The sequence below is a fragment of the Pan paniscus genome, chromosome 7 (genome assembly GCF_029289425.2).
Source record: "Pan paniscus chromosome 7, NHGRI_mPanPan1-v2.0_pri, whole genome shotgun sequence".
NCBI classification, from domain to species: domain Eukaryota; kingdom Metazoa; phylum Chordata; class Mammalia; order Primates; family Hominidae; genus Pan; species Pan paniscus.
This window is the reverse complement of record NC_073256.2, coordinates 137822491-137846569: the sequence shown is the minus strand read 5'-3', so window position 1 is coordinate 137846569 and position 24079 is coordinate 137822491. Positions and strand designations below refer to the sequence as shown.

General features: G+C 35.6%; 1 protein-coding gene across 2 annotated transcripts in view; it reads left to right on the top strand.

Annotated features, from left to right (window-relative positions):
* MRPL13 (mitochondrial ribosomal protein L13) overlaps nucleotides 1–23593 on the top strand; it is a 47337-nt gene extending 23744 nt beyond the window's left edge. For both annotated transcript variants that reach the window (XM_008973944.4, XM_063606477.1), the window contains exons 5-7: nucleotides 1802–1888; nucleotides 7649–7770; nucleotides 23315–23593. In XM_008973944.4, coding sequence (XP_008972192.1) covers nucleotides 1802–1888; nucleotides 7649–7770; nucleotides 23315–23336 — 231 coding nt within the window. In that variant the 3' untranslated portion in view covers nucleotides 23337–23593. The remainder of the gene's footprint in view (nucleotides 1–1801; nucleotides 1889–7648; nucleotides 7771–23314) is intronic.
* Nucleotides 23594–24079: the final 486 nt, after the last annotated feature.

The window sequence follows — 24079 nt, the reverse complement described above, 5'->3', positions numbered from 1 at the left end:
GAAATATTTCAGAGTTAAATCCATTTGGATTATTACCTCATTAAAGGATTTTAATTTTTTAAGTCTTAATTTTTACTATGTTTTGAAAAAGAATGGCTCGTCAAGGAAGAGATTTATTATTTACTTTGAATTCAAATCCTAAGTGTTTGTCTGGAATAGTAGGCCTCTGCCAGTAGACATAATTTGCTTATCAGTTCTTACTGTGTGTGGCCTATCAGAGAATTTGTTTCACAATGCAGCTTTCTGATTATTAGTACAGTATTGGAATACTATTTATGAAATATCTTAATTAATATTTAATAGTTAAATAGGTAATAGTCTGTTAAATATTTAAAATTTTTCATAATGATGTAGATTATTCTAATTTCAAATAAATATATCGATTTAGCCCTTTCCTTATGTTCTTTTTCTCTCTGTTGTATGTTTTAGCTTCTTTAAGAGGTTCTATGTCCTTATATTTTCTTCTAACATGGTTCCTCTATTTGATTTTTCCCCTTCCTATAAATAATAAGTTACTTCTATGGCACAAAGGGCACGTACCCTGGGATATAGATTATATGAGGAAGGTCTTTGATATTTACTAACTTTATCTTATTCTATTTTTTTTACTTTCTGAATTTCTTAACTTCTATAACTAACTTAATCTTATTCTATTTTCTTTACTTTCTGAATTTCTTAAAACTTATACTTAATGTCTGTACAGCTAGAATTACTTTTTTGCATGTACATGTTGTTTCACCTTTGTTTACGTACATTTGTATGTCTGTCTTTTTTCTTCCCTGTTAGCTTATAATCTTTTCACATTTTCTAGCCTTTTTAAATTTGAGTGTGGAGTTTGCATTTTCTAATAGGGCAGATTTTTAAAATACCAACTTAGTAATTCAAATAAATACAACTAAATTTTTTAGAAACATGAAAATCAAATGCCATGTAACACTATTAATACAATAAAATGCCTTTATGATAATATTCAGAGGATAGAATTACTTGCTTATCCAGAAAAGATAGTCTTAACATTGTCAGTTTCAATTTACAACTTTTAAAACATTGAAAAATTTCAATGCTAATAACTAAATCAGTGCTGTCTAGTAGAAATTTTTGCCGTGATGGAAATGTTCTGTGTCTGCACTGTCAAACATGGTAGCCACTAGCTACATGTCAACCGACCACTTGAAATGTGGCTTTCATGACTAAGGAACTAAATTTTTAATTGCTTTTAATTTTAACAACATAAATATATATATTTATATATATTTATGTATGTTTATATATATGTTTATATATATATTTACATATATTAAATGACCTCAAAAACATAAAGTCTTAACACTAATAGAAAATAGATGGAAAATGTATATGGTATCCCATTAGCTTTTGCATGTAATGAGGCTTTGTGGTCTGATTTGATGAGAGAATAAAAGAGGAAGGCCTCTTAACAAAGTAACCCTATTCTAACATGTATTGTTTTAGTGGGTTTAGCTTTAACACACATCAAATTATATTGAAATATGAGTGCAAATGATAATCAATTATTCTATCTAAAATTGGCACATATACGGGTTACTTTTAATCTTTTTTCTTTTTCTAAATAAACAATAAATGGAGCCAAAAGAAAATAGTAATGTACAAAGTAATAAGTTTCTTTTCTGTTGCTTCCACATATCCACTTAGGTCTATTTCTTTCCTATATTCGTGTTGAATCTAAACCCCTCATTTTCATCATCATCTCTAATTATGTTTGCTTTCTTACTATCGCAAGTCACAATTTTCTTATTGTGTCCTATGTATATCTGTTTTTCAGATTGTAAAACTAGCTATTTATGGCATGCTGCCAAAAAACCTTCACAGAAGAACAATGATGGAAAGATTGCATCTTTTTCCAGATGAGGTAAGTCAGTGGTCATTGGTAACAATGCTTTTCCAAAATTTTCAATTAAATGTTTCATTTTCTTTCTAAATAAATGCCACAGACTTATTTTCAAAAATTTTATGTCAATTTCTGAAATACTTTTGTATTTTTAAATGAATATGTATGTATAAAAAATGATAATTCTATTAATATTTTAAAATGTAAAATGAACCATCATTGGACTAAAAATTAAAAGTAAGTTTTTAAAAAAAATTTTAATCACTGCTTGCTTTTGAACAAGGAGCTATGATCAGAAACCCTGTTAAATTGAGGTACTTGTTGATAATTTCATTCACTATGAAAAAGTGTTAATTTAGTTCACTTTTTATGTGACCAGTAGCAAAACTTCTGTGAATCATGGATAAATAGCTTAACTTTGGTTGCTATTGTTTCCCATGATTTAACTTTAGAATACTTGTTCATACTCCTAGTTGATTCAGCTAAAAATTACTTGGAAAAGAGTGTAAACATTTTTATTTATTAGTATTATATTGTTTTAAGAACTTAACTTTTCTCCTTAATATGATGTAATGAAATATGAAAGCTTCTATAATAAAATAATATTTTATCAAGTCAGACTGCCTGGCTTTGAATCTGTGCCCCATTATTTACTGACTGCATGGACTTGGGCTCGTTACTTATCTCTGTTTTCTAATCTGTGAAGTTGATATAACAATAGTATCTATTTTACAAGATTGTTGTAAGGATTAAATAAAATACACTTGTAGATTGCTTAGAACAGAAACTGGCACAATAAGTGCTAGATGCTATCATTACCATGGTTATAATTGTCCTTCTTGTTCCTTCTGAAGGAATAATGTAGAAATTTATTCCAAAATATCAAGTTATAACGATTTTTCAAGCTATTTATGTGCTCTTACTGTTTAAGCTTTAAACAATACATGAATAGTTATTAATAATGAGTAAGTTATTCATGCTTTATCAAAATGATTGATTTATTGTCTTCGCTATAAATGAATAAGTAGAATAATTTCCCACTATTCACTTTACCTCTAAGGTAGCATGTATGGGAGCAGTATCATCATCCAAGGATCACTTCATGATGAAATTGCAAGAATTTAAGAACTCCTATTTCTGATTGTATTGTCACTTTCTTTAGAAACCATAATTTCTAAAAGACACAAAAATAATATTTATTTCATTTACAAGATACGTTTGAGTGTAAATATTTTAAGTATTCACGATAGTTCAGTTAAATAGGAAATTATTTCATTTCAGACTATAAAATAAATGAGCCTAGTTCGCAAAAATGAATTGGTAAGTATTCAGAAGCTTGACAGTACATTTTATCAAGCCGATGGGGGAAACAGGCACACTTATACATTGTTGGTGGTAGCACAACGTGGTGCATCTCATCTGGAATCCTGGGAATTAATTAGGTAACATATAATGAAAATACATACATCAGGAGATTGATCCTTGATCCAGCAATCTCATTTATAAAAATACATCTTCAAGATACACATGCACATGATTATTTTCACTGTATTCAATAATGGTACAATAAGAAAAATAAATAATGCTTATTCATAGGAAATAAATTATCGAGTATTGTGCAATTTTTTAAAAAAAGAATGACAGATATTTTTGTGACTTGGTAAGTTGTACTTTCCAGGATATATTGTTAAGTGAAAACAAACAAGGTAAAAAAGAATGTAGATGGCATACTACATTTGTATGCATATATACCTATGTATGTTTACATACACACAAGCGTATATTTATGTGCGCTAATTTTTGCGTAAAGCACGGGAAGAGAAAGTTGGCAACTACTAGACTATGGGTACAAAGGAATAGGGAAAGAATGAGATTTTTTTTCAGAGACTATCTTTAAATTTATTTTTTATGTTAATCATGCTAAAATTTTATATATTAGAAAAATAAAATGACAGCAACAGTAGAAGTAAGCACAACTAGTTCCCAAATCTTGTTTTCCACGTGCTATTCCCTACCAAAAGGAACTTAGTTCTTGGAGAACTGATTGATTCACGATCTGGAGCAGAGAGAGAACTAAATTATTATAGGGTATACACATGCAAAAGACTATTATTTCTGCATGATTTATAATAGTGAAATAATAGAAAGTAACAGAAAATAAGGCAATACTCAAAAACTAATGGAGCAATATCAAGAGAACATGGAGCCAGCTTTAGGTGGTGCCTACTGACCAAATACAGGACTGTGTGAGCCTCAAAACACATGGTAATAATAAGGGATTACATTGAATAAGAAAACAAAAATCTATACGGCTACAGTGACCATCCAAAAATTATTTTTAATTTATTATGATGTCCCTTCTTTCTGAGGATAGAAAAGCCCTCTATAGAAGAATATCATATAAAAAATATGGAAAGAATACTGAACTAGAAAAGCCATCATTACCAGCGTATTCTGTGGCCACTGGGTAAAAGGTTATTGTGGAGCAGGATATTTATAGTTTCCAAATACCACAATACAGAGTATTTATTATTTGTAAAGGGAATCTTTTCAATTATTTGTGATGGGAATCTTCCCATTGCTTTTACATTAATAAAATCTGGTGGACACCACCATAACCATGAGATCAAATCTTTGGTCACTGTGGGAGAAACTGACATCAGGTGCCTCCTGCTATGAAGCACTGAACACTCAACATAAACTATATGGTCTCTTGTCAGTAATGCTTAACCTGAATGTAATCATGGAACAACAATAGTATAAATCCAAATAAAAGGAAATTCTGCAACATAACTGGCCTGGACTCTTGAAATATTAAAGAAAAGGCAAGGAAACTTACGATAAAAAGAGACTAGACTACAGAGTAAACAACATAATATAGTAACTAAATGCATGTGATTCTTGACCTGATCCTGAATTGGGAAAAGTTACATATGACAATATTAGACCTATTTGGGAAATTTGAATATGTACTGTATATTAGATAAAAAGTATTTCATCAATGTTAATTTTCCTGAACATAAAATTTAATGTTCTATAGGGAGACTAGGAGATACATGCTGAAATATTTAGTTTGAAGTTTTTGCAAATTACTCTAAAATGGTTCATCCAAAAAGTGTTTGTATATAGACAGACCAAAAGAGAAAGCAAACATGTCATGCTAACAGTTGGGGAACTTAGGTAAAGATTAGATTAATGCTCATTATATTGTCACAACTTTTCTGTAAATTTAAATTTTTCTAAAGTAAAAAGTTGCAAAAAAAGTGATCACTTGACCCCTGTTTCTGTTTGTTGCTCTGGTTCTTTCCCTCATTTCCCCTTAGGTTAACCACCTCTGTGTGAAGGGAACTCTTTATTTTTATTTATTTATTTATTTATTTATTTATTTATTTATTTATTTATTTTGAGACGGAGTCTCGCTCTGTCACCCAGGCTGGAGTGCAGTGGCACAATCTGGGCTCACTGCAAGCTCCGCCTCCTAGGTTCACGCCATTCTCCTGCCTCAGCCTCCCAAGTAGCTGGGACTACAGGCACCCGCCACCACGCCCGGCTAATTTTTTGTATTTTTAGTAGAGACGGGGTTTCACCGTGTTAGCCAGGATGGTCTCGATCTCCTGACCTCGTGATCCACCCGCCTCTGCCTCCCAAAGTGCTGGGATTACAGACGTGAGCCACCGTGCCCGGCCAAAGAGAACTCTTAAATCTCCATAAACACATTTAGTTAGCATTCATGGGTTACCTTCTCTGTATGCACATTAAAGGAGGTACTTCTCCCTCTTCCTGGTTTCATGTGTAATGCCTAATCAAAAACTTTGATTCCTCATTTTGCATTGATTTTAACCATTCAGCAAAATCCTCTAATAGTAAAGAAATTTGGCTCATTGTATTCAAAATTCTATTCCATTCAGCAAACATTTGCTAGGAAGCCACTGTGTTCCACATGCTCTATGCTGAATGAGCACTTAGCAGCTTTTTGAAATTGTCTTTACAACTGATCTAGGGAATTTTATACTGGCTTTCCAAAGATGTATGAAATATTTATACATCTTTGGAAATATCTGACAGGTAGGCGCCTTCAATAAGTAAAAAATAAGTATCACCAACAATCTTTTATATGTCCAGGCATCCTCTGCTTGCCCTGACTCTGTAATTATTGTGCAGATTTGAATATACTGAGAAAGTGATAACAATAGGAGAAAGGATGTTAAATATTGTTAAATGCTTTTCAGTGAAGAAGCACATTATCAATAGTATCTATTGTGTTTTCTGTATGTTGATAGTGACCCAGCCTATCCAAACCACAATTTTTAAAATTCATTTAAATTGCTTAAAATATTATAAATATTTTGCTATATTGGGTTTTAGAACAAGCTTACAGGACAGTAGAGCTCTGTGATCCTAAAGTTATAAAAGTTTATCCTGATTCTTAAGACAATATGTCTTAAGACAACATGTCTTAAGAATTGGTCAAAGTGATGCCTTATTTGATGCCATGTCCTTGGCCAGGTACTGGATTCCCACTTGTAATAGTGCGCTCTGCAGAGAGCTGTAATTTACTGTGTGATAATCCTTTTATCGAAAATTCCTGTACACATACTATAATGAGAAGAGGGAATTATATCTACTCTCCTTATAAGAATGCCTATAAGACACTTCCATACTGATATCTTACCATTATTTAAAAAGAGTTCCCAAAATGAATTTATCATCCAGTCTCAATACAGTTCATTCTCCCAGCTGCCTTATTTCTGCATCATGAGTACAATATAAATGTTCATTCTTTTGGTCACCCACACTCTTCATTTTATCATTCCTCCTTAGTCTGTCTAATTCCAATGCTTTCTTCTTTTAAAATGTCTTAGATATGTGCTTTACTCTTTAGTGTGCCTTTCAGTATCTAAACTCAAACTTTAAAAAATCTTACCTTGATTACTGAAACAGCCACTTAACTCTTCTTGTCTCCAGCTTTTCTCCACTGCAGTTTATTCTGTCTACTGTTGGCAGGTCAATCTTCCAACTCTTCATTTTTCTGAATATTGGATACATAATAAGGGGAAAGTGGTCCTGGTCAGGGGAATACAATTAATAAAGATATCATGATTTGAGTCTAGAGCAACACATGGAAGGTTGAGGAGGTTGATTAGACAGAAACCATGGTTGTGTCTGTGGAGAGTGACATTGGAGAGGTGGACTAGTGGTAACGACACTGTCTAGCTAAGCAAATTTAGCAAAGGAGTTAGAGCTTTATCCCAAAAAATTTTAAGCTGAGAGGTGACTTTTTAAAAATTATAAGCCTTTAGAAGGCTTGATCTTTTTATTTTCCTTTATATGGCCAGCACCTGGCACAATTTTTGGTTCTTAGAAGTTCAATAAATGTTTCTTAGATAAATAAATGACTCAAAGATTTTCATTTTCAAATTTTTTTCTGGCCACACTTGGAGCACTGATTGAAAGGTAGTGGCACTAAACCCGGTAGACCCAGTACATATACTCGTCAGATGAGAAAGCATGAGAATGAGCCATAGCAGTGTCTTTTTGCAATTGAAAAGAGGGAAATAAACAGCACATTTTAAAAAATAGGTATCTTATTATAATGGGATTACTTGTATTATTAACCTAATGTACTTTTGGGGAATTTTTATAAGGTTTTTATTTTAAAGATTTTATGTTTTCCTTATTCTACGAACATTCTTTTGCTTATTTTTTAACACTTATGAAGTATTAGTAATTTATTGCTAAGAAAGATATTTTAAGAAAATTGTCTATTTTTTTTTAATGTAGGATATTCCAGAAGATATTCTTAAGAATTTAGTAGAGGAGCTTCCTCAACCACGAAAAATACCTAAACGTCTAGATGAGTACACACAAGAAGAAATAGACGCCTTCCCAAGATTGTGGACTCCGTAAGTGTTTCCCTTCTTCTTGTTTTTTTTTTTCTTTTGATATCCTCTGTTTCCTCAACCATATGATTAAATAAGATCCTTGAGGGCGGGAAGAGTGAACTCATTTTTTTGCTCCCCTGGGAACTCAGCAGCTACTACCTACAAATAAACTCTAGATGTAGGTATTAGAACCAAAAATTTTTAAGCATTAAGACCTTGCTAGATAAGTGCGAGGATGTTCATAGGTTCCTATAATTATCAAGTATTTTGTTTGGGCTGATGGTAGTCTTTAGGAATGATATATGAATTGTTATTAATCTAAAACGTAATGATTCTCAGTTTTCCACATTGTTTCATAAGTTAAAAATATTATCTAATGAAAAGTCATTAATTTTGGATACTTGTTGTCTTGGTCCAAAAAGAAAAACAAAATAAAAAAATACTTTTTGCTCTCCTCTGTACAGTTTCCTCTACCTAAGGCCGTAAAGCTGCTAAGATGTAACATTCTTTCTCCCATCTAGTTGTTTCTAGGCTTTTTTGCCAGGGCTATCCAGATGATGAAGCATTTAAGTGTAACTTCCTCAGGCAGTCCTTCCTGTAATCTTTGAACCGGGTTAGGCTCTCATTATGGGTTCTCATCGTACGCTTCCATTTACTGATTTACTCTAATTATATATTTGTGTGATTATCTGTTTACTATCTGTCTTTCTTGCTGGACTTCATGAGGGAGCTACATGTTTGTCTTATTTAGCACTGAGCATGGTGCTGGACAAATTAAATAGACACTCAGCCAGTATTTATTGAATAAATTAATTAAGACTTTTATCAGCTTTTATAAGTGACTTTAGGAAAGAATCTCTAGAAAATATGAAGCAAAGACCACTTTTCATTTTTTTCACAGCATTTATCACTATCTACTGTACTCTCATTTATATGCGTGTCTGTTATTTGTCTCTCTACACTCATGGCAATAATAAAAATAGCAAGCACTAATAAAGCATTTATTGTGTGCTTTACATGTATTAATCTACTAATCCTCAGAGCAATCTAGTGAGTCAGTACAATTTTTATTTTTATTTTTATTTTTTAAATGAGAAAATATGGGCACAGAGAGATAAAGCAACTTGACTAATATCACATAGTTATAAATGGTATATTAAGGATTCAAGCCTGAGTGACTAGCTGCTGGGTCATGCTCCTAACTCTGCTGGAATGCCCCTTCTTGCATTGGCATGTCAGCTTCAAGGGGGCAGGGACATTGTCTGGTTCAACATTTACATCTTAGAAATACTTAGAAACACTTAGAAATAGTACTTGGTGCATAATGGGCACTCAGTAAGTGTTTTGGAAAGAATGAAGACATGAGCTCTTTCCCTAAAAATTAATTGTGAAATTTTCATGAATAGCTTAATTAAGTTTTACAAAAATCCAAACCAAGGTTCAAATCTTGCCTCTATAGTAGCTGACTCTATAACCTTAAGTAAGTCATCTTTCATTTTGAGCTTTAGTTTCTTCATCTCAACTCAGTTTCTTCAGTTGTAAATTAGAGCCACTCCATACTTCTGAGAATTGCTGGAAGGAGTAAGTGAGCAACTTAGCACACTTGAAGTGTTGACTAAGTTTTTAATAGGAGAATTTTTTTGCTATTGCAAATTCTATACCATTTTAACATGCTTGCTAGTGTAGAGTTTTATTGTAAATGTACTTAAGTTGATGTAGTTTGAAAATATTCAGCTTTGGTAAGTTATATACTAAAAACATTTTAAGTTGTCCTTGAAGTTTTGACAGGTTACCTTCCTATAACAGTTCTGTAAATATGTATCTGATTTTCTTACAGAAACACCATCATAAATGAATTTATATTCCTGACCAAGAGGGGTGTGGGACTCTTTTTTTTAAAATTAGAAATAATAAAGTTGCTGTTAAATCATGTATGTGCAAATACATATTATACACTTGAAGTCATATTTCATGAATATTCTAAAGTGTATTCTAAATCAGTTAAACTGGCACCACACTAATATAATAATTCACAAATTATATTTAGTGTTATTATAGTCAGAGTACTGACCAAAATTCTCATTCTGCTGAATGATTTCTGCTTTCTTTTGAAACAAATTAGAAAGTGCCTGAGTGCCTTCATTTTATTAATAGAATTAGAAAGGGCTTTTCTATAGCTATTTTTAAGGAGACTTTTAGAGAAACTTAGAGCCACTAGATGCATTTTTTAGTTACTACTCTGGGAATGGATTTTCCTGCCCTCTCTTTTCATTCCAGATTTCCCTGAGGCAGGAATATGCATTAGACACTAGGTTTTCCTTTATGCTTTATTAAGGTTGTGATTTTTTCCTCATAAATAGTCACACGCATATGTTAACTTGTATTTTCAAAATAGTAAAATAGGTATACGTTTACTGAAACGTATGGATAGTATAGGTGTACTAGTCATTTAATATAAATCATTCTGTATTTCTTTCTCCCTGCACATTTGAGCTGACATCAAGTCCAGTTAGTCTTTATTACGTGAAAAGTGTGTGACCAGGAAAAATACAGTCATTTTTGGATTAACCAAAAGCTTGTCTAAGAAATAGATGATCATTTACTTCAAGGCTCTTGAGTAGAACTTTCTACAATGATGAAAACAACTCTCAGCCAGGCATGGTGGCTCATGCCTATAATCCTAGCACTTTGGGAGGCCAAGGCAGGAGGACCTCTTGAGTTCAGGAGTTCAAGACCGGCCTGGGCAAGATGGCAAGACCCTGTCTCTACAAAAACAAAAAACAAAAAAATTAGCCAGGTGTGTTGGCACACACCTGTAGTCCCAGCTACTTGGGAGTCTGAGGCAGGAGGATCTCTTGAGCCCAGGAGTTTGCAGCTGCAGTGAGCCATGATCATGCCACTGCACTCCAGCCTGAACAACAGAGCAAGGCTTGTCGAGAGGGGGAGGGAGAGGGAGTGGGAGAGGGAGGAGAGGGAGAGGGAAGCCTGGCGCGGTGGATCACCTAAGGTCGGTAGTTCAAGACCAGCCTGGCCAACATGGTGAAACCCCATCTCTAATAAAAATACAAAAAAAAACTAGCCGGATATGGTGGTGGGCACCTGTAATCCCAGCTACTCTGGAGGCTGAGGCAGGAGAATTGCTTGAACCCGGGAGGCGGAGGTTGCCGAGATCGCACCATTGCACTCCAGCCTGCGTGACAAGAGCAAAACTCCATCTCAAAAAAAAAAAAAGAGAGGAAGGCAGGAGGGAGGGAGGGATGGAGGGAGGGAGGTAACTCTCTATTCGAGCTTCAGATACATTAGCTACTGTTGACGTGTGGCTCTTGAGCCCTTGCACTGTGGCTAATGTGACTAAGGAACTGAATTTTTTATTTGATGTAATTTTAGTAAATAAAATTACGTGTTAGTGAATAAAATTACGCTACCTTCATATGGCTAGTGTCTACATTATTGGACTATGCTATTTTAGTTATTGGACTATGCCATTTTATAAAGTTCTATTAAATATTATATACTTTAGAATTAGAATTAAAATATTTGATATGCCATGCAGTTCAATTCATGGAACATGAGGTTTTTATTATTAAAGGATTGCCTTTATTAGAAAAAAATTTTTTTCTCCTTTTGGAGAGGACCTTGCTTAAGATATGCTTTTGTTCTACCCAACATAGCTAAGCCAAGAGTATAATTTTCCTTTGGAATGTAGTAACTGGAATTTGTTTAAGATAAATCTGATGGTGAATCTGCAGAGACTTGACTGAAACAAATGTACCTGCATTGCGCCACAAGTATATAGCCACAAAAATAGCTTGCTTTGGTGTTTGCTGCCCTAGTAATAAAACTTAAAATATGTTTATAATATTAGAATGTACATCTTATAATTTGAACTATTATTAATATTTGGTTAAATATAAGTTTATTAACTTTTCTATTAGAGACTAAAAGCTTCTGAGCAGCAGAAACAATTATCAAAGAGCTTTGAACCCAGTAGATGATTAACAAAATTGCTTTAATCTTAATTAAAAGCTAGCATTGTTGGGATTTTATTTAAATTATTTTAAATCATCTTCAAAGATTATATTCTTTCAGGCCTAGTTTCAGCATACATTAGGTTTTCTTTTGCTAGTTGTTGTTCAGTCATTAGTTATTGTCATTTTTAAGCTATGGTAGGAGATAAGGAATGAAATTGATATTTATGACAAAACTATACTTTTTTAAAACTAAAAGCCATTTTATATATACTATGGGTACTATTGCCCATTCATCTCACTTCTTAAGTTAGTGGATATTCTTGGTGTATTAGTATATTTTACATAAATCATGGATACATAAATTTTGTGAAAATATGTTAGGAAGTTTATTTTATATTTCTTGACTGTACAAAGCAGATATGTATTTGCAATGTGCAAATGGTGACTGTGGGGTTTATACTTAGATATTTTTTTCTTTTTTCTTTAAAGGAAAAAAATAGCACTATCTTTTCTTCACAATTCTGTTGCTTAAGATTGTAGCTTTAAAATGGTCAATTTATTTTAATACTATCAATTGTTACATGATTATTGCAGTTTTGCCAACACATTTCACAACCCCAATAATCATGGAAATTAATCATGCTCATTGTAAGGGAAATGTTTCAAAATGTAGTCTACAAATAAAACTTGGATCACTTTAAACTTTATTTTCAAGTTTTGCAAAATGATGCAGGAGAGCTTTTCCTAGGGAAAACTACGTATGTGAAAAAATTCAACTTGAATTGCTTTGCATTATTTTTCCTTACATGTTAATTCAGTAAGAAATGCTTGTTTTAAGCAAAACTGTCACCTTTGTAGAGAAGCTAACCATGGAAAGCTTCAGCATCAATACATGCTTGAACACAGGTTTTTATAACAGAAACCTGTGTTCCTGGTGTTTCAATACTCTAGAGTGTGCTGTTAGAAATGTGCCTGCAAAGGAGAGATGGATGGTAAGGATGAAGACAAGGAAGTATGAGGACAACCATTACTGATGCAGAACTGTCTCTTCGAAAGTAGGATGAGGATTAGGGAGTTCAATATGTAATCCATTCAGCTCTGTAAAAGAAAAGCTGGATTCCAGATGCTGGGAACATTAGCACTGCATTGGTGAGCATCCTCTTCAGTCTATAGCTCTAGAAGAGAGCACGGATTTAAGCTTAGTGCATATTCTCTGATATGAAAGCTGTTAATCCTAAAAACTACCCATTTTCAGATTTACTTAATACTCAGAAAAAGATTATTTTTACCTATGCCTTTATAAAACATGCTTCAGATCAGAGACTTAAAGACAATGTAGAAGGATTTTTACCTTTTCTAATCCCATAAGTTGCTGGGATCTGGACAGCTTTAAGATTTTCCATAATTTTCTTCTAGTCTAGTCATGTGGCATTTTCTCCACACAATTTAACTTAATTTGCTGCTCTTCACAGTCAGCAGTTACTAGCTGGACTTGTGGACTAAGGTTATTTTCCAACTTTCCTACCTATTTCAACCAGCTCAGCATTGACTTCAATGATAGACTTCAGTCTTTCCAGTCCTGAGTTTTGCTCAAATTAGGCATTCTAAGCTGTACTGTTCTTTTGGATGTGAATAGATCAGGACTGGCTAGTAAAATAAAAAAGTAGTCTCTATCTATTTTGCAGATACTTGTCACTAGCAAAAACTGCCTTTATACAAAGTAACTTTCGAAAATAGTATTACATTTTGAGTGAGAAAACACCTATCATCCCTCTTTTAAAAGATTAAGCCGTTTCATTTAAGTTTCAAATATTTAAGCATTCATAGTATGAAAAGTAATGTGCTAGATGCCACCCTTCTTGTTTTTAAAAACTATTTAATCTAGTGAAGAGATTAGGTCACCTCAGCACAAAATAGGGTATGTAAGCAACATAATCTGAGAATTCAATTCTAGTTTGCATAATGTTACCATATATGGGTTACCAACTTTTAAAGAACCTAAATACATTTGCTGAGTACTAAAGCTGCTTGAACTACAGTTTGGGAGAAAAGAACCAGGAAAGATATTGTGTATCAAATGGAGTCATCTCTAGTTTAGGAAGAAGTATGTGTGTTACCTTCTGTTAGATAGTATTAGTAATTTCTTACTGAAGGTGCTCCTCTGTCTTATAAATAGCTCTGTCTTTGGTCTAAGGGGAACCCATGCTAATTAGAATGTGGTCCGTAAACCAGCAATGCATCAAGTGGGAACTTGTTAGGATTGCCAAATCGTGAGCCCCTCCACAGAATAAGTGAAATCAGGACCTGCATTCTCATAAGAATCCAAGCAATTTGTATGCCTGCTGAAGTTTGAGAAACACAGACATAAATAGCCCTCTCCTCCCCTTTCTTATATTACCTTGAATTTCTTTGTTTTAGTGGAAAGGAATAAGCAATACAGAAAAGTTGTGTGTATGCTTGTTTTCATTTCTGTTTGAGACAGAGAGAAGTAAAACCATATTTAGTGTAAAAACCTCTCTTTTCCCCACAGGGGAACCTCCTGAAAAATGTGTATCATTAATTGCCTCCAGTATGAGTTGATGTTTCCAGCTGTGCCACTATCTTAACTATCTAGTCTTTGGCCATGATACTGCTTTTCCCCCTTTGGAAGCAAATTAACCATCTGGAAAATATCCCGATTATTTAAAGATGAATTTGCACATGAAGTGGCATTTTCAAGGGGGTCACTGTACTCTGTACTGTGCTCAGATATACTAGGCATCCACTGTGTATCAGGCATTGCCATGGCTGCTGGGAGTATAAGATAATCATATCAGGGCCCTGCCTTCAAAGGACTGGCAGCCTAAGAGGCATCATATAGAATAAAATGGTGCTTGCAAGCACCGGAGTCAAATTGTTTACACTCAGATCCCTGCCATCTACCTCCTAGCTGTGTATCCTTAGCCAAGTTACTGAGCTACTCTGAGCCTAAGTTTTGTCACTGTAGAATGAAATTAATAACAGTGTCTTTCTTACAAAGTAGTTGTGAGGATAAAATAATTCATGTGAAGTCTTTATTATACTTTGTGACATCTAATGAGCACTCAGCATGTGTTATTTACAAGGAAGAGCCAGTATGATTAGAGAAACGTTGTAGTAGAAGTATGCATTAAGCTTTCTGGCAATCCTAGAGAAAGGAGCCCAGTCTGTGTTAGAAAGGAATTGTTGTGAAGAGCTTGACAGAAAATGTAACGTTTGAGGTGGATTTTGAAAGATTAGTCATGGTTGCCAGGCAGAGAAAAGACAAAGAGGAAATTTGCTTTGAGGTCAATGTCCACATTCCTTTATGTGGTGGATTATACCATTCAATTTTACTTCTAAATTCCACTGAAAGGTGGTATTGTCATTTCATTTCAATTAAATAAATTAACCTTTTGTGTGGAAACAACTGGTGACTGTGACTAAACACATTTAATTCTATTGAGTGGAGTTGCAGACTTCTTGTGGGACATTAACTTAGATTTCTTTCCAATTGCATTACCACCACCTCTTTTGTAATTATATGAACCAGCTGGATAGGATAATAAATTGTTTCTTAAAATGTACTGGTGTCTCTTTACTAAGAACTGCTTTGCGTATATTGAGTCACATACCAAAGGAGAAAAGGGTATATTCTGGAGCCGCGTGTAGCTGTCATCAGATTGTTATTTCCCAGACTTTGGATGCAGTTTTTATGTTTGGATAGAGATTTCACAAACAAAGTGACAAAATTCTGCAGTTTATCTTCTTATTGTTATAGATGGCTGATATGGCAAAGCATACCTGGCTAGTTTCCCAGATCAGTGCCTTTGTTGCTCAGAGTTTAATAATAAACAATTTAAAATTCTGGTAGAGTTATTTTACTCAGCTGGTAGACTGTCAGTCTTCTTAGGTAGGCTATGGGGTATCCTGTGAGTATTCAGTTTCAGAAAACATTTATAAATTTATAAATATAGAAAAGGACTAGTAGATTAAGTTGTTTTTGGGCAAACAAAGTCATCTACTTTTTAAAGGAACTCAAACTATTACATATTTTTACAGGTGTTTTCAAAATATTTATTTTCTTCAACATTTATTTTAAGTTCCAGGGTACACGTGCAGGTTGTACAGGTTTGTTACACAGGTAAACATGTGCCATGGTAGTTTGCTGCACAGATCAACCCATCTCCAGCATCCATTCGCTATTCTTCCTGATGTTCTCCCTCCCCCAACCCCTCCTAACAGGCTGCATTGTGCGTTGTTCCCCCCAACCCCATGTGTCCATGTATTCTCATCTTTCAGCTCCCATACGTGAGAACATGTGGTGTTTGGGTTTCCGTTCCTACATTAGTTTGCTGAGGATAATGGCTTCCAGCTCCATCCATGTTCCTGCAAAGGACATGATCTCATTTCTTTTTATGGCTGCATAGTATTCCATGGTGTATATATACCACATTTTCTTTATCCAGTCTGGGAATTTGGGTTGATTCCATGTCTTTGCTATTGTGAATAGTGCTGCAATGAACATACACATGCGTTTGTCTTTATAATAGAATGATTTATATTCCTTTGGGTATATACCCAGAAATGGAATTGCTGGGTCAAATGGTATTTCTACCTCTAGATCTTTGAGGAATTGCCACACTGTCTTCCACAATGGATGAACTAATTTACCCTCCCACCAACAGTGTAAAAGTGTTCTTTTTCTCCACAACTTTGCCAGCATCTGTTGTTTCTGGACTTTTCAATAATTTCCATTCTGACTGGCATGAGATGGTATCTCAGTTGTGGTTTTGATTTGCATTTCTCTAATGATCAGTGATGTTGAGCTTTTTTTCATATGTTTGTTGGCCTCATGAATGTCTTCTTTTAAGAAGTGTCTGTTCATGTCCTTTGCCTGCCTGCTTTTTAATGGGGTTATTTATTCTTCTAAATTTGCCTAAGTTCATTGTAGATGCTGGATATTAGACCTTTGTCAGATGAATAGATTACAAACATTTTCTCCCATTCTGTGAGTTGCCTGTTGACTCTGATGCTAGTTTATTTTGCTGTACAGATGCTCTTTAGTTTAATTAGATCCCATTTGTCAATTTATGCTTTTGTTGTAATTGCTTTTGAAATTTTTGTCATGAAATCTGCCCATGCCTATGTCCTGAATGGTATTGCCCAGATTTTCTTCTAGGGTTTTATAGTTTTGGGTTTTACATTTAAGTCTTTAATTCACCTTGAGTTAAATTTTGTATTAGGTGTAAGGAAGGGGTCCAGTTTCAGTTTTCCACATATGGCTAGCCAGTTTTCCCAGCACCATTTATTGAGTAGAAAATCCTTTCCCCATTGCTTGTTTTTGTGAGGTCTGTCGAAGATCAGATAGTTGTAGGCATGTGGTCTTATTTCTGAGTTCTCAATTCTGTTCCATTGGTCTATGTGTCTGTTCTTGTACCAGTACCACGCGATTTTGGTTACTGTAGCTTTGTAGTATAGTTTGAAGTTGGGTAGCGAAGTGCCTTCAGCTTTGTTCTTTTTGCTTAGGATTGTCTTGGCTATTTGGGCTCTTTATTGGTTCCATATGAATTTTAAAATAGTTTATTCTAATTCTGTGAAGAATGTCAATGGTAGCTTAATGGGAATAGCAATGAATCTGTAAATTACTTTGGGCAATATGGACATTTTCACAATACTGATTCTTCCTATCCATGAGCATGGAATGTTTTTCCCATTTGTTTGTGTCCTCTCTGATTTCCTTGAGCAGTGGTTTGTAGTTCTCCTTGAAGAGGTCCTTCATTTCCCTTGTTAGCTGTATTCCTAGGTATTTTATTCTTTTGTAGCAATTGTGAATGGGAGTTGATTTATGATTTGGCTCTCTGCTTGCATGTTGTTGGTGTATAGGAATGCTAGCAGTTTTTGCACATTGATTTTGTATCCTGAGACTTTGCTGAAGTTGCTTATCAGCTTAAGAAGCTTTTGGGATGAAACGATGGGATTTTCTAGATATAGGGTCATGTCATCTGCAAACAGAGGTAATTTGACTTCTCTCCCTATTTGAATACCTTTTATTTATTTCTCTTGCCTGATTGCCCTGGCCAGAGCTTCCAGTACTGTGTTGAACAGGGGTGGTGAAAAAGGGCATCCTTGTCATTTGCTGGTTTTCAAGGGTAATGCTTCCAGCTTTTCGCCATTCAGTATGATATTGGCTGTAGGTTTGTCACATGTGGCCCTTACTATTTTGAGGCATGTTCCTTCAATACCTAGTTTATTGAGAGTTTTTAACATGAAAGGATGTTGAATTTTATCAAAGGCTTTTTCTGTGTCTATTGAGCTGATCATATGGTTATGTCTTTAGTTCTTTTTATGTTGATGAATTACATTTATTGATCTGCATATGTTGAACCAACCTTGCATCCTGGGGATGAAGCTGACTTGATTGTGGTGGATAAGCTTTTTGATGTGCTGCTGGATTCAGTTTGCCAGTGTTTTATTGAGGATTTTTGCATCGATGTTCATCAGGCATATTGGCCTGAAGTTTTCTTTATGTTGTTGTACCTCTGCTAGATTTTGGTATTAGGATTATGCTGGCCTCATAAAATAAGTTAGGGAGGAGTCCCTTCTTTTGAATTTTTTACAATAGTTTCAGTAGCCATGGTACCAGCTCTTCTTTTTACCTCTGGTAAAATTCAGCTCTAAATCTGTCTGGTTGTGGGTTTGTTTTTTGGTTGGTGAGCTATTTATTACTGATTCGATTTCAGAATTATTGGTCTATTCAGGGATTTAATTTCTTCTTGGGTCAGTCTTTGGAGGGTTTATGTATCTAGGAATTTATCCATTTCTTCCAGATTTTCTACTTTATGTGTATAGAGCTGTTTATAGTATCCTTGCATGGTGGTTTGTATTTGTGTGGGATCAGTAGTGATACCCCCTTATCATTTCTGATTGTGTCTGATTCTCCTCTCTCTTCTCCTTTATTAGTCTAACTAGCAGTCTATCTATTTTATTTATTTATTTATTTATTTATTTATTTATTTTCCAAAAAACCAGCTCCTGGATTCATTGATTTTTTTTTTTGAAGGATTTTTCTTGTCTCTGTCTCCTTCAGTTCTACTCTGATCTTGGTTATTTCTTGTCTTCTGCTAGCTGTGTTTGCTCTTGGTACTCTAGTTCTTTTTGTTGCAATATCAGGTTGTTAATTTGAGATCTAAGTAGCTTTTTGTCGTGGGCATTTAGTGCTACAAATTTCCCTCTTAACACTGCTTTAGCTGTGTCTCAGAGATTCTGATATGTTGTCTCTTCATTCTCATTAGTTTCAAAGAACTCCTTGATTTCTGCCTTAATTTCATTATTGACCCAGGAGTCATTCAGGAGCAGATTGTTCGGTTTCCATATAGTTGTGTGGTTTTGAGTGAATTTCTTAGCCTTGAGTTCTAATTTGATTGCACTGTGATCTGAGAGACTGTTATGATTTCAGTTCTTTGCATTTGCTGAGAAGTGTTTTACCTTACTGTGGTCAGTTTTAGAGTAAATGCCATGTGGCAATGAGAAGAATGTATGTTCTGTTGTTTTGGGGTGCAGAGTTCTGTAGATATCTATCAGTTCTGTTTGATCCAGAGCTGAGTTCAGGCCCTGAATATCTTTGTTAATTTTCTGTCCCAATGATCTGTCAAATATTGTCAGTGGGGCATTAAAGTCTCCCACAATTATCATGTGGGAGTCTAAGTCTCTTTATAGGTCTCTAAGAACTTGCTTTATGAATCCGCGTACTCCTGTATTAGGTGCATATATATTTAGGATAGTTAACTCTTGAATTGAACCCTTTACCATTATGTAATGCCCTTCTGTCTTTTTTAATTTTGGTTGGTTTAAAGTCTGTTTTGTAAGAAATTAGGATTGTAGCCCCTGCTGTTTTCTGTTTTCCATTTGCTTGGTAAATTTTCCTCCATCCCTTTATTTCGAGCCTATGTGTGTCTTTGTTCATGAGATGGGTCCCTTGAAGACAGCATACTGATGGGTCTCAACTCTTTATCCGGTTTGCCATTCTGTGTCTTTTAATTGGGGCATTTAGCCTATTTACATTTAAGATTAATATTGTTATGTATGAATTTGATCCTGTCATGATGCTAGCTGGTTATTTTGCAGACTTGTTTATGTGGTTGCTTCATAGCATCACTGGTCTGTGTACTTTAGTGTGTTTTTGTAGTGGCTGGTAATGGTTGTTCCTTTCCATATTTAATGCTTTCTTCAGGAGCTCTTGCAAGGCAGGCCTGGTGGTGACAAATTCCCTCAGTATTTGTTTGTCTGAAAAAGATCTTATTTCTTCTTCACTTATGAAGCTTGGTTTGGCCAGACATGAAATTCTGGGTTGGAATTTCTTTTCTTTAAGAATGTTGAAAATTGGCCCCCAATCTCTTCTGGCTGGTAGGGTTTCTACTGAGAGGTCCACTGTTAGTCTGACTGGTTTCTCTTCGTAGGTGACCTGGCCTTTCTCTCTGGCTGTCCTTAACATTTTTTATTTTATTTTGACCTTGGAGAATCTGAAGATTATGTGTCTTGAAGTTGCTTTTCTCATGGAGTACCTTACTGGGGTTCTCTGGATTTCCTGAATTTGAGTTTTGGCCTGTCTTGCTAGGTTGGGGAAGTTCTCCTGGATGATAATCTTGAAGTATGTTTTCCAACTTGGTTCTGTTTTCCTTGTCTTTTTCAGGTACCCCAATTAGTCATAGGTTTTTACATAGTCCCATATTTCTTGGAGGTTTTGTTCATTCCTTTTCATTCTGTGTGTGTGTGTGTGTGTGTGTGTTTGTGTGTGTGTGTGTATTATTGTCTGCCTGTCTTATTTCAGAAAGATACTTGGTCTATTCTGCTATTAATACTTGTGATTGCATTATGTATTTCTCATGTTGTATTTTTCAGCTCCATCAGGTCAGTAATGCTCCTCTCTAAACTGGCTATTCTGGCTGTTGGCTCCTGTACTGTTTTATCATGATTCTTAACTTATTTGCATTGGGTTACAGCATGCTCCTTTAGCTCAGTGAAGTTCATTATTACTCACCTTCTGAAGCCTACTTCTGTCAGTTCAGCCATCTCAACTTCAGCCCAGTTCTGTGCCCTTGCTGGAGAGGTGTTGCAGTCATTTGGAGGAGAAGCAGCACTCTGGCTTTTAGAGTTTTCTGGGTTTTTGCATTGATTCTTTCTCATCTTTGTGGGCTTATCTGTCTTAGATTTTTGAGGTGGCTTACCTTTCAGTGGGGTTTTGTGGGGTCTTTTTTGTTGATGTTGTTGTTGTTACTTTGTTTGTTTGTTGTTTTTCTTTTAACAGTCAGACCACTTTTCCGTAGGACTGTTGCAGTTTGCTGGGGGATTGCTCCAGACCCTAGTTGTTTCAGTTTTTACCTTACCTGGAGGTATCACCAGTTAAGGCTGCAAAACAGCAATGATGCTAGCCTGTTCCTTCCTTTGGGAGCTCTGTCCTAGAGGGGTACTGACCTGTTGCCAGCCCAGACACTCCTGTAGGAGGTGTCTAGAGACCCCTGTTGGGAGGTCTCACCCAGTCAGGAGAGACAGGATCAGGGACCTGCTTAAAGCAGTCTGGCTGCTTTTTGGTAGAGTAGGTGTGCTGCATTGTGGGGATCCCATCCCCATCCGGACTGCTTCAACTGTCCAGAGCCAACAGTCTGGAAAGGCTGTGTTGACTGAACTGCTTAGATGTTGGCCACCCCTCCCGCCAGGGGCTCCATCCCTGGGAGGGATCAGAGATCTGTCTGTATAACCCTGGCTGGAGTTGCTGAAATTCCTGGAGTTGCTGGTGCTCACTGGCACCAACTGGTGAGGAGGGATGGATCGGGGTCCCACTTAAAGAAAAAGTCTGGCCACAATCTGGCACAGCAGCTATGCTGCATTATGGTAGACTCCTCCTTGTCTAGACTGCCTGGACTCCCTGGAGCTGGCAGGCTGGAATGGCTGTGTCAAATGAACTGCAGAAACAGGGGCCGTCTCTCCCCAGGGCTCCATCCCAGGGAGAGATCAGAGTCCTGTTCATATAACCCTGGCTAGAGTTGTTGAAATTCCTGCAGGGAGGCACCACCCAGTGAGGAGGGACGGATTAGGGTCCCACTTAAAGAAGCAGTGTGGCTGTGATCTGGCACAGCAGCTGTGTTGCATTGTGGGCGACTCCTCCTCGTCCAGTGGACTCCTTGGAGCTGGCAGACTAGAATGGCTGAGTCGACCTAACCACAGAAATGGCAGCTGCCCCTCCCCCCAGGAACTTGTCCATCTCAGGCAGTCTCCAGCCTGTTGCACTGGTTGGCTGGATTTCCAATCCAGTGAGGCTTAACTTGTGAGATGCCATGGAAGTGGGGCCCGCAGAACAACACCGCTTGGCTCCCTGGATTCAGCCCCCTTCCTTGGAGAATTTATGGATGGATCTCCTGCCTTACCGGGATTCCTGGGGCTAGAGTCTATTAAACTCCTGGGTCTCTGTGTGAGCCTGAGCAACTGCTCTGCCAAGACTCTGCACAGCTCTGTGTATTGCACCCAAGGCCCTGGTGGTGTGGGCTCACGAGGGTATCTCCTGATCCACAGGCTGCAAAGATCCGTGAGAGAAACGTGGTTTCCTAAGTGGGGGTCACACAATCACTCACTGCTTCCCATGGCTGGGAGTGGGGGTTTCTTTGGCTCCATGCCACTTCCAGGTGGGCAATCACTCCATCCTGATAGTTCTTTCTCCATGGGTCAAATTGTCCGCCTAGTCAGTCCCAATGTGAAAACCTGGATATTTCAGTTGAAGGTGCTGAATTCACTTGCCATTTTCATTCCTCTGGGAGAACTGCAGACCACAGCTGCTTCTAATCAGTCATCTTTGCCAAAATATCTGTTTAGTTTGTTACCAACTTCCTTCAGAAAATTCCATATGGAAACCCAACACCTACAAATACACTTTTGAAAAGATAACAGGACAAATTGTTTGCATTTTATAATTTCCTATGTTTAATTTTGTCTATTGTTATAATTTAATACTTCTGAAAATTTTTTTTTAATTGACTAATGAAAGCAGCTCTCAGGTGTGGTTAATCTTATAATTGCATAAATAAGGAAAACCAGTTATGTTTGTAAATAAATATTAAAGGACTGATGTTTATACACTTATTTTGTATATGGATCATAATGAAAATTAAATTTAGCATATGATAATATAAATAGGAAAAATCACTTACTCAAAATTTGCATTTGTACTATAAATCCATGTCTTCGTATGATTTTTAAACTCTTAAAGATTATAGTAATCTTTTCAATAAGGACTTTATAAAAGTGTTTAAAAATGGAACAGAGAAATTGAATTCAAATTATTAAGTTACTAAATACATTCTTATATAGGCACAAGGTGGCTTATATTTATACTTTCAAAAAGACTTTGGAGTTGTCACTTAACTGTTCTACTTTATAAAGATTTGATGTTAATGTTTTTTTTTTCACCAAAAATTTAGATATAGTGTTTGTAGCTATTTCTTGGTGAACAGTTATTTTTATTTTAAATTGGAAAAATAATCTTCATCAGTCAGGAGAAAACAAAATAATGATTCATGAAGAAATATGTTGATTTTTTCTTTCAGACCTGAAGATTATCGGCTATAAGAGAATAAGAATTGCAGAAAATAACAGTGAAGTGATTGAAACTTTCTTCTGATGAGTTTCTCTAACCTACAGGATGGAGTAAAACAACTGCTACAGTTCAGCACCTGTTTTATGTGCCGAATCACTGTGGGGGAAGGTCAGGAAGGTATAGTCCTTCAATAGGAAATTGTAATTAAAATATAATTTTATAGAACCATTTTTATGTAATCTGATTTGAATGTTATAGTTGATAATAATAAAATCACTTACTTGGTTGACTATTTAGTGTTGCATTTAATGATAAAAAACAGACCCTGTGTATAGAATTGCAGTTACACATTCCAAAAATGCCTCTCCGTGCAGATTTTCTCAAGTTTGCAGGTCACTATTCTTGTCCCTTGTGAACAAGGTCTACCTTCACTTTTCATTTCAGTGGCTTTTTTTATCTAACTTGTCATCCATCTAAATTCATATTTGCAGCTTAGTAGGGTAAAGTTTGCCCTGAAATATTTATAAACTGCTATCTTTTTCTGTGTCCCATATAGCCTCTTGGCCCCACAATGACACCAGAATACATAATGCCTGTCTGCTCGTTAGAAATCCCTCTTCCCTGCCAGTGATTCTGTTTGTAGACTCTCCACACTGTTTTCCCATATCTGTCCTGTTGGCTTCCATTCATCTCTGTACTGGCACTTAGATTGGGGTGCTAGGATGACTATTGCTTGTAAAATATGCTCTCTAGAAATTAAGATACTGAGCCACTG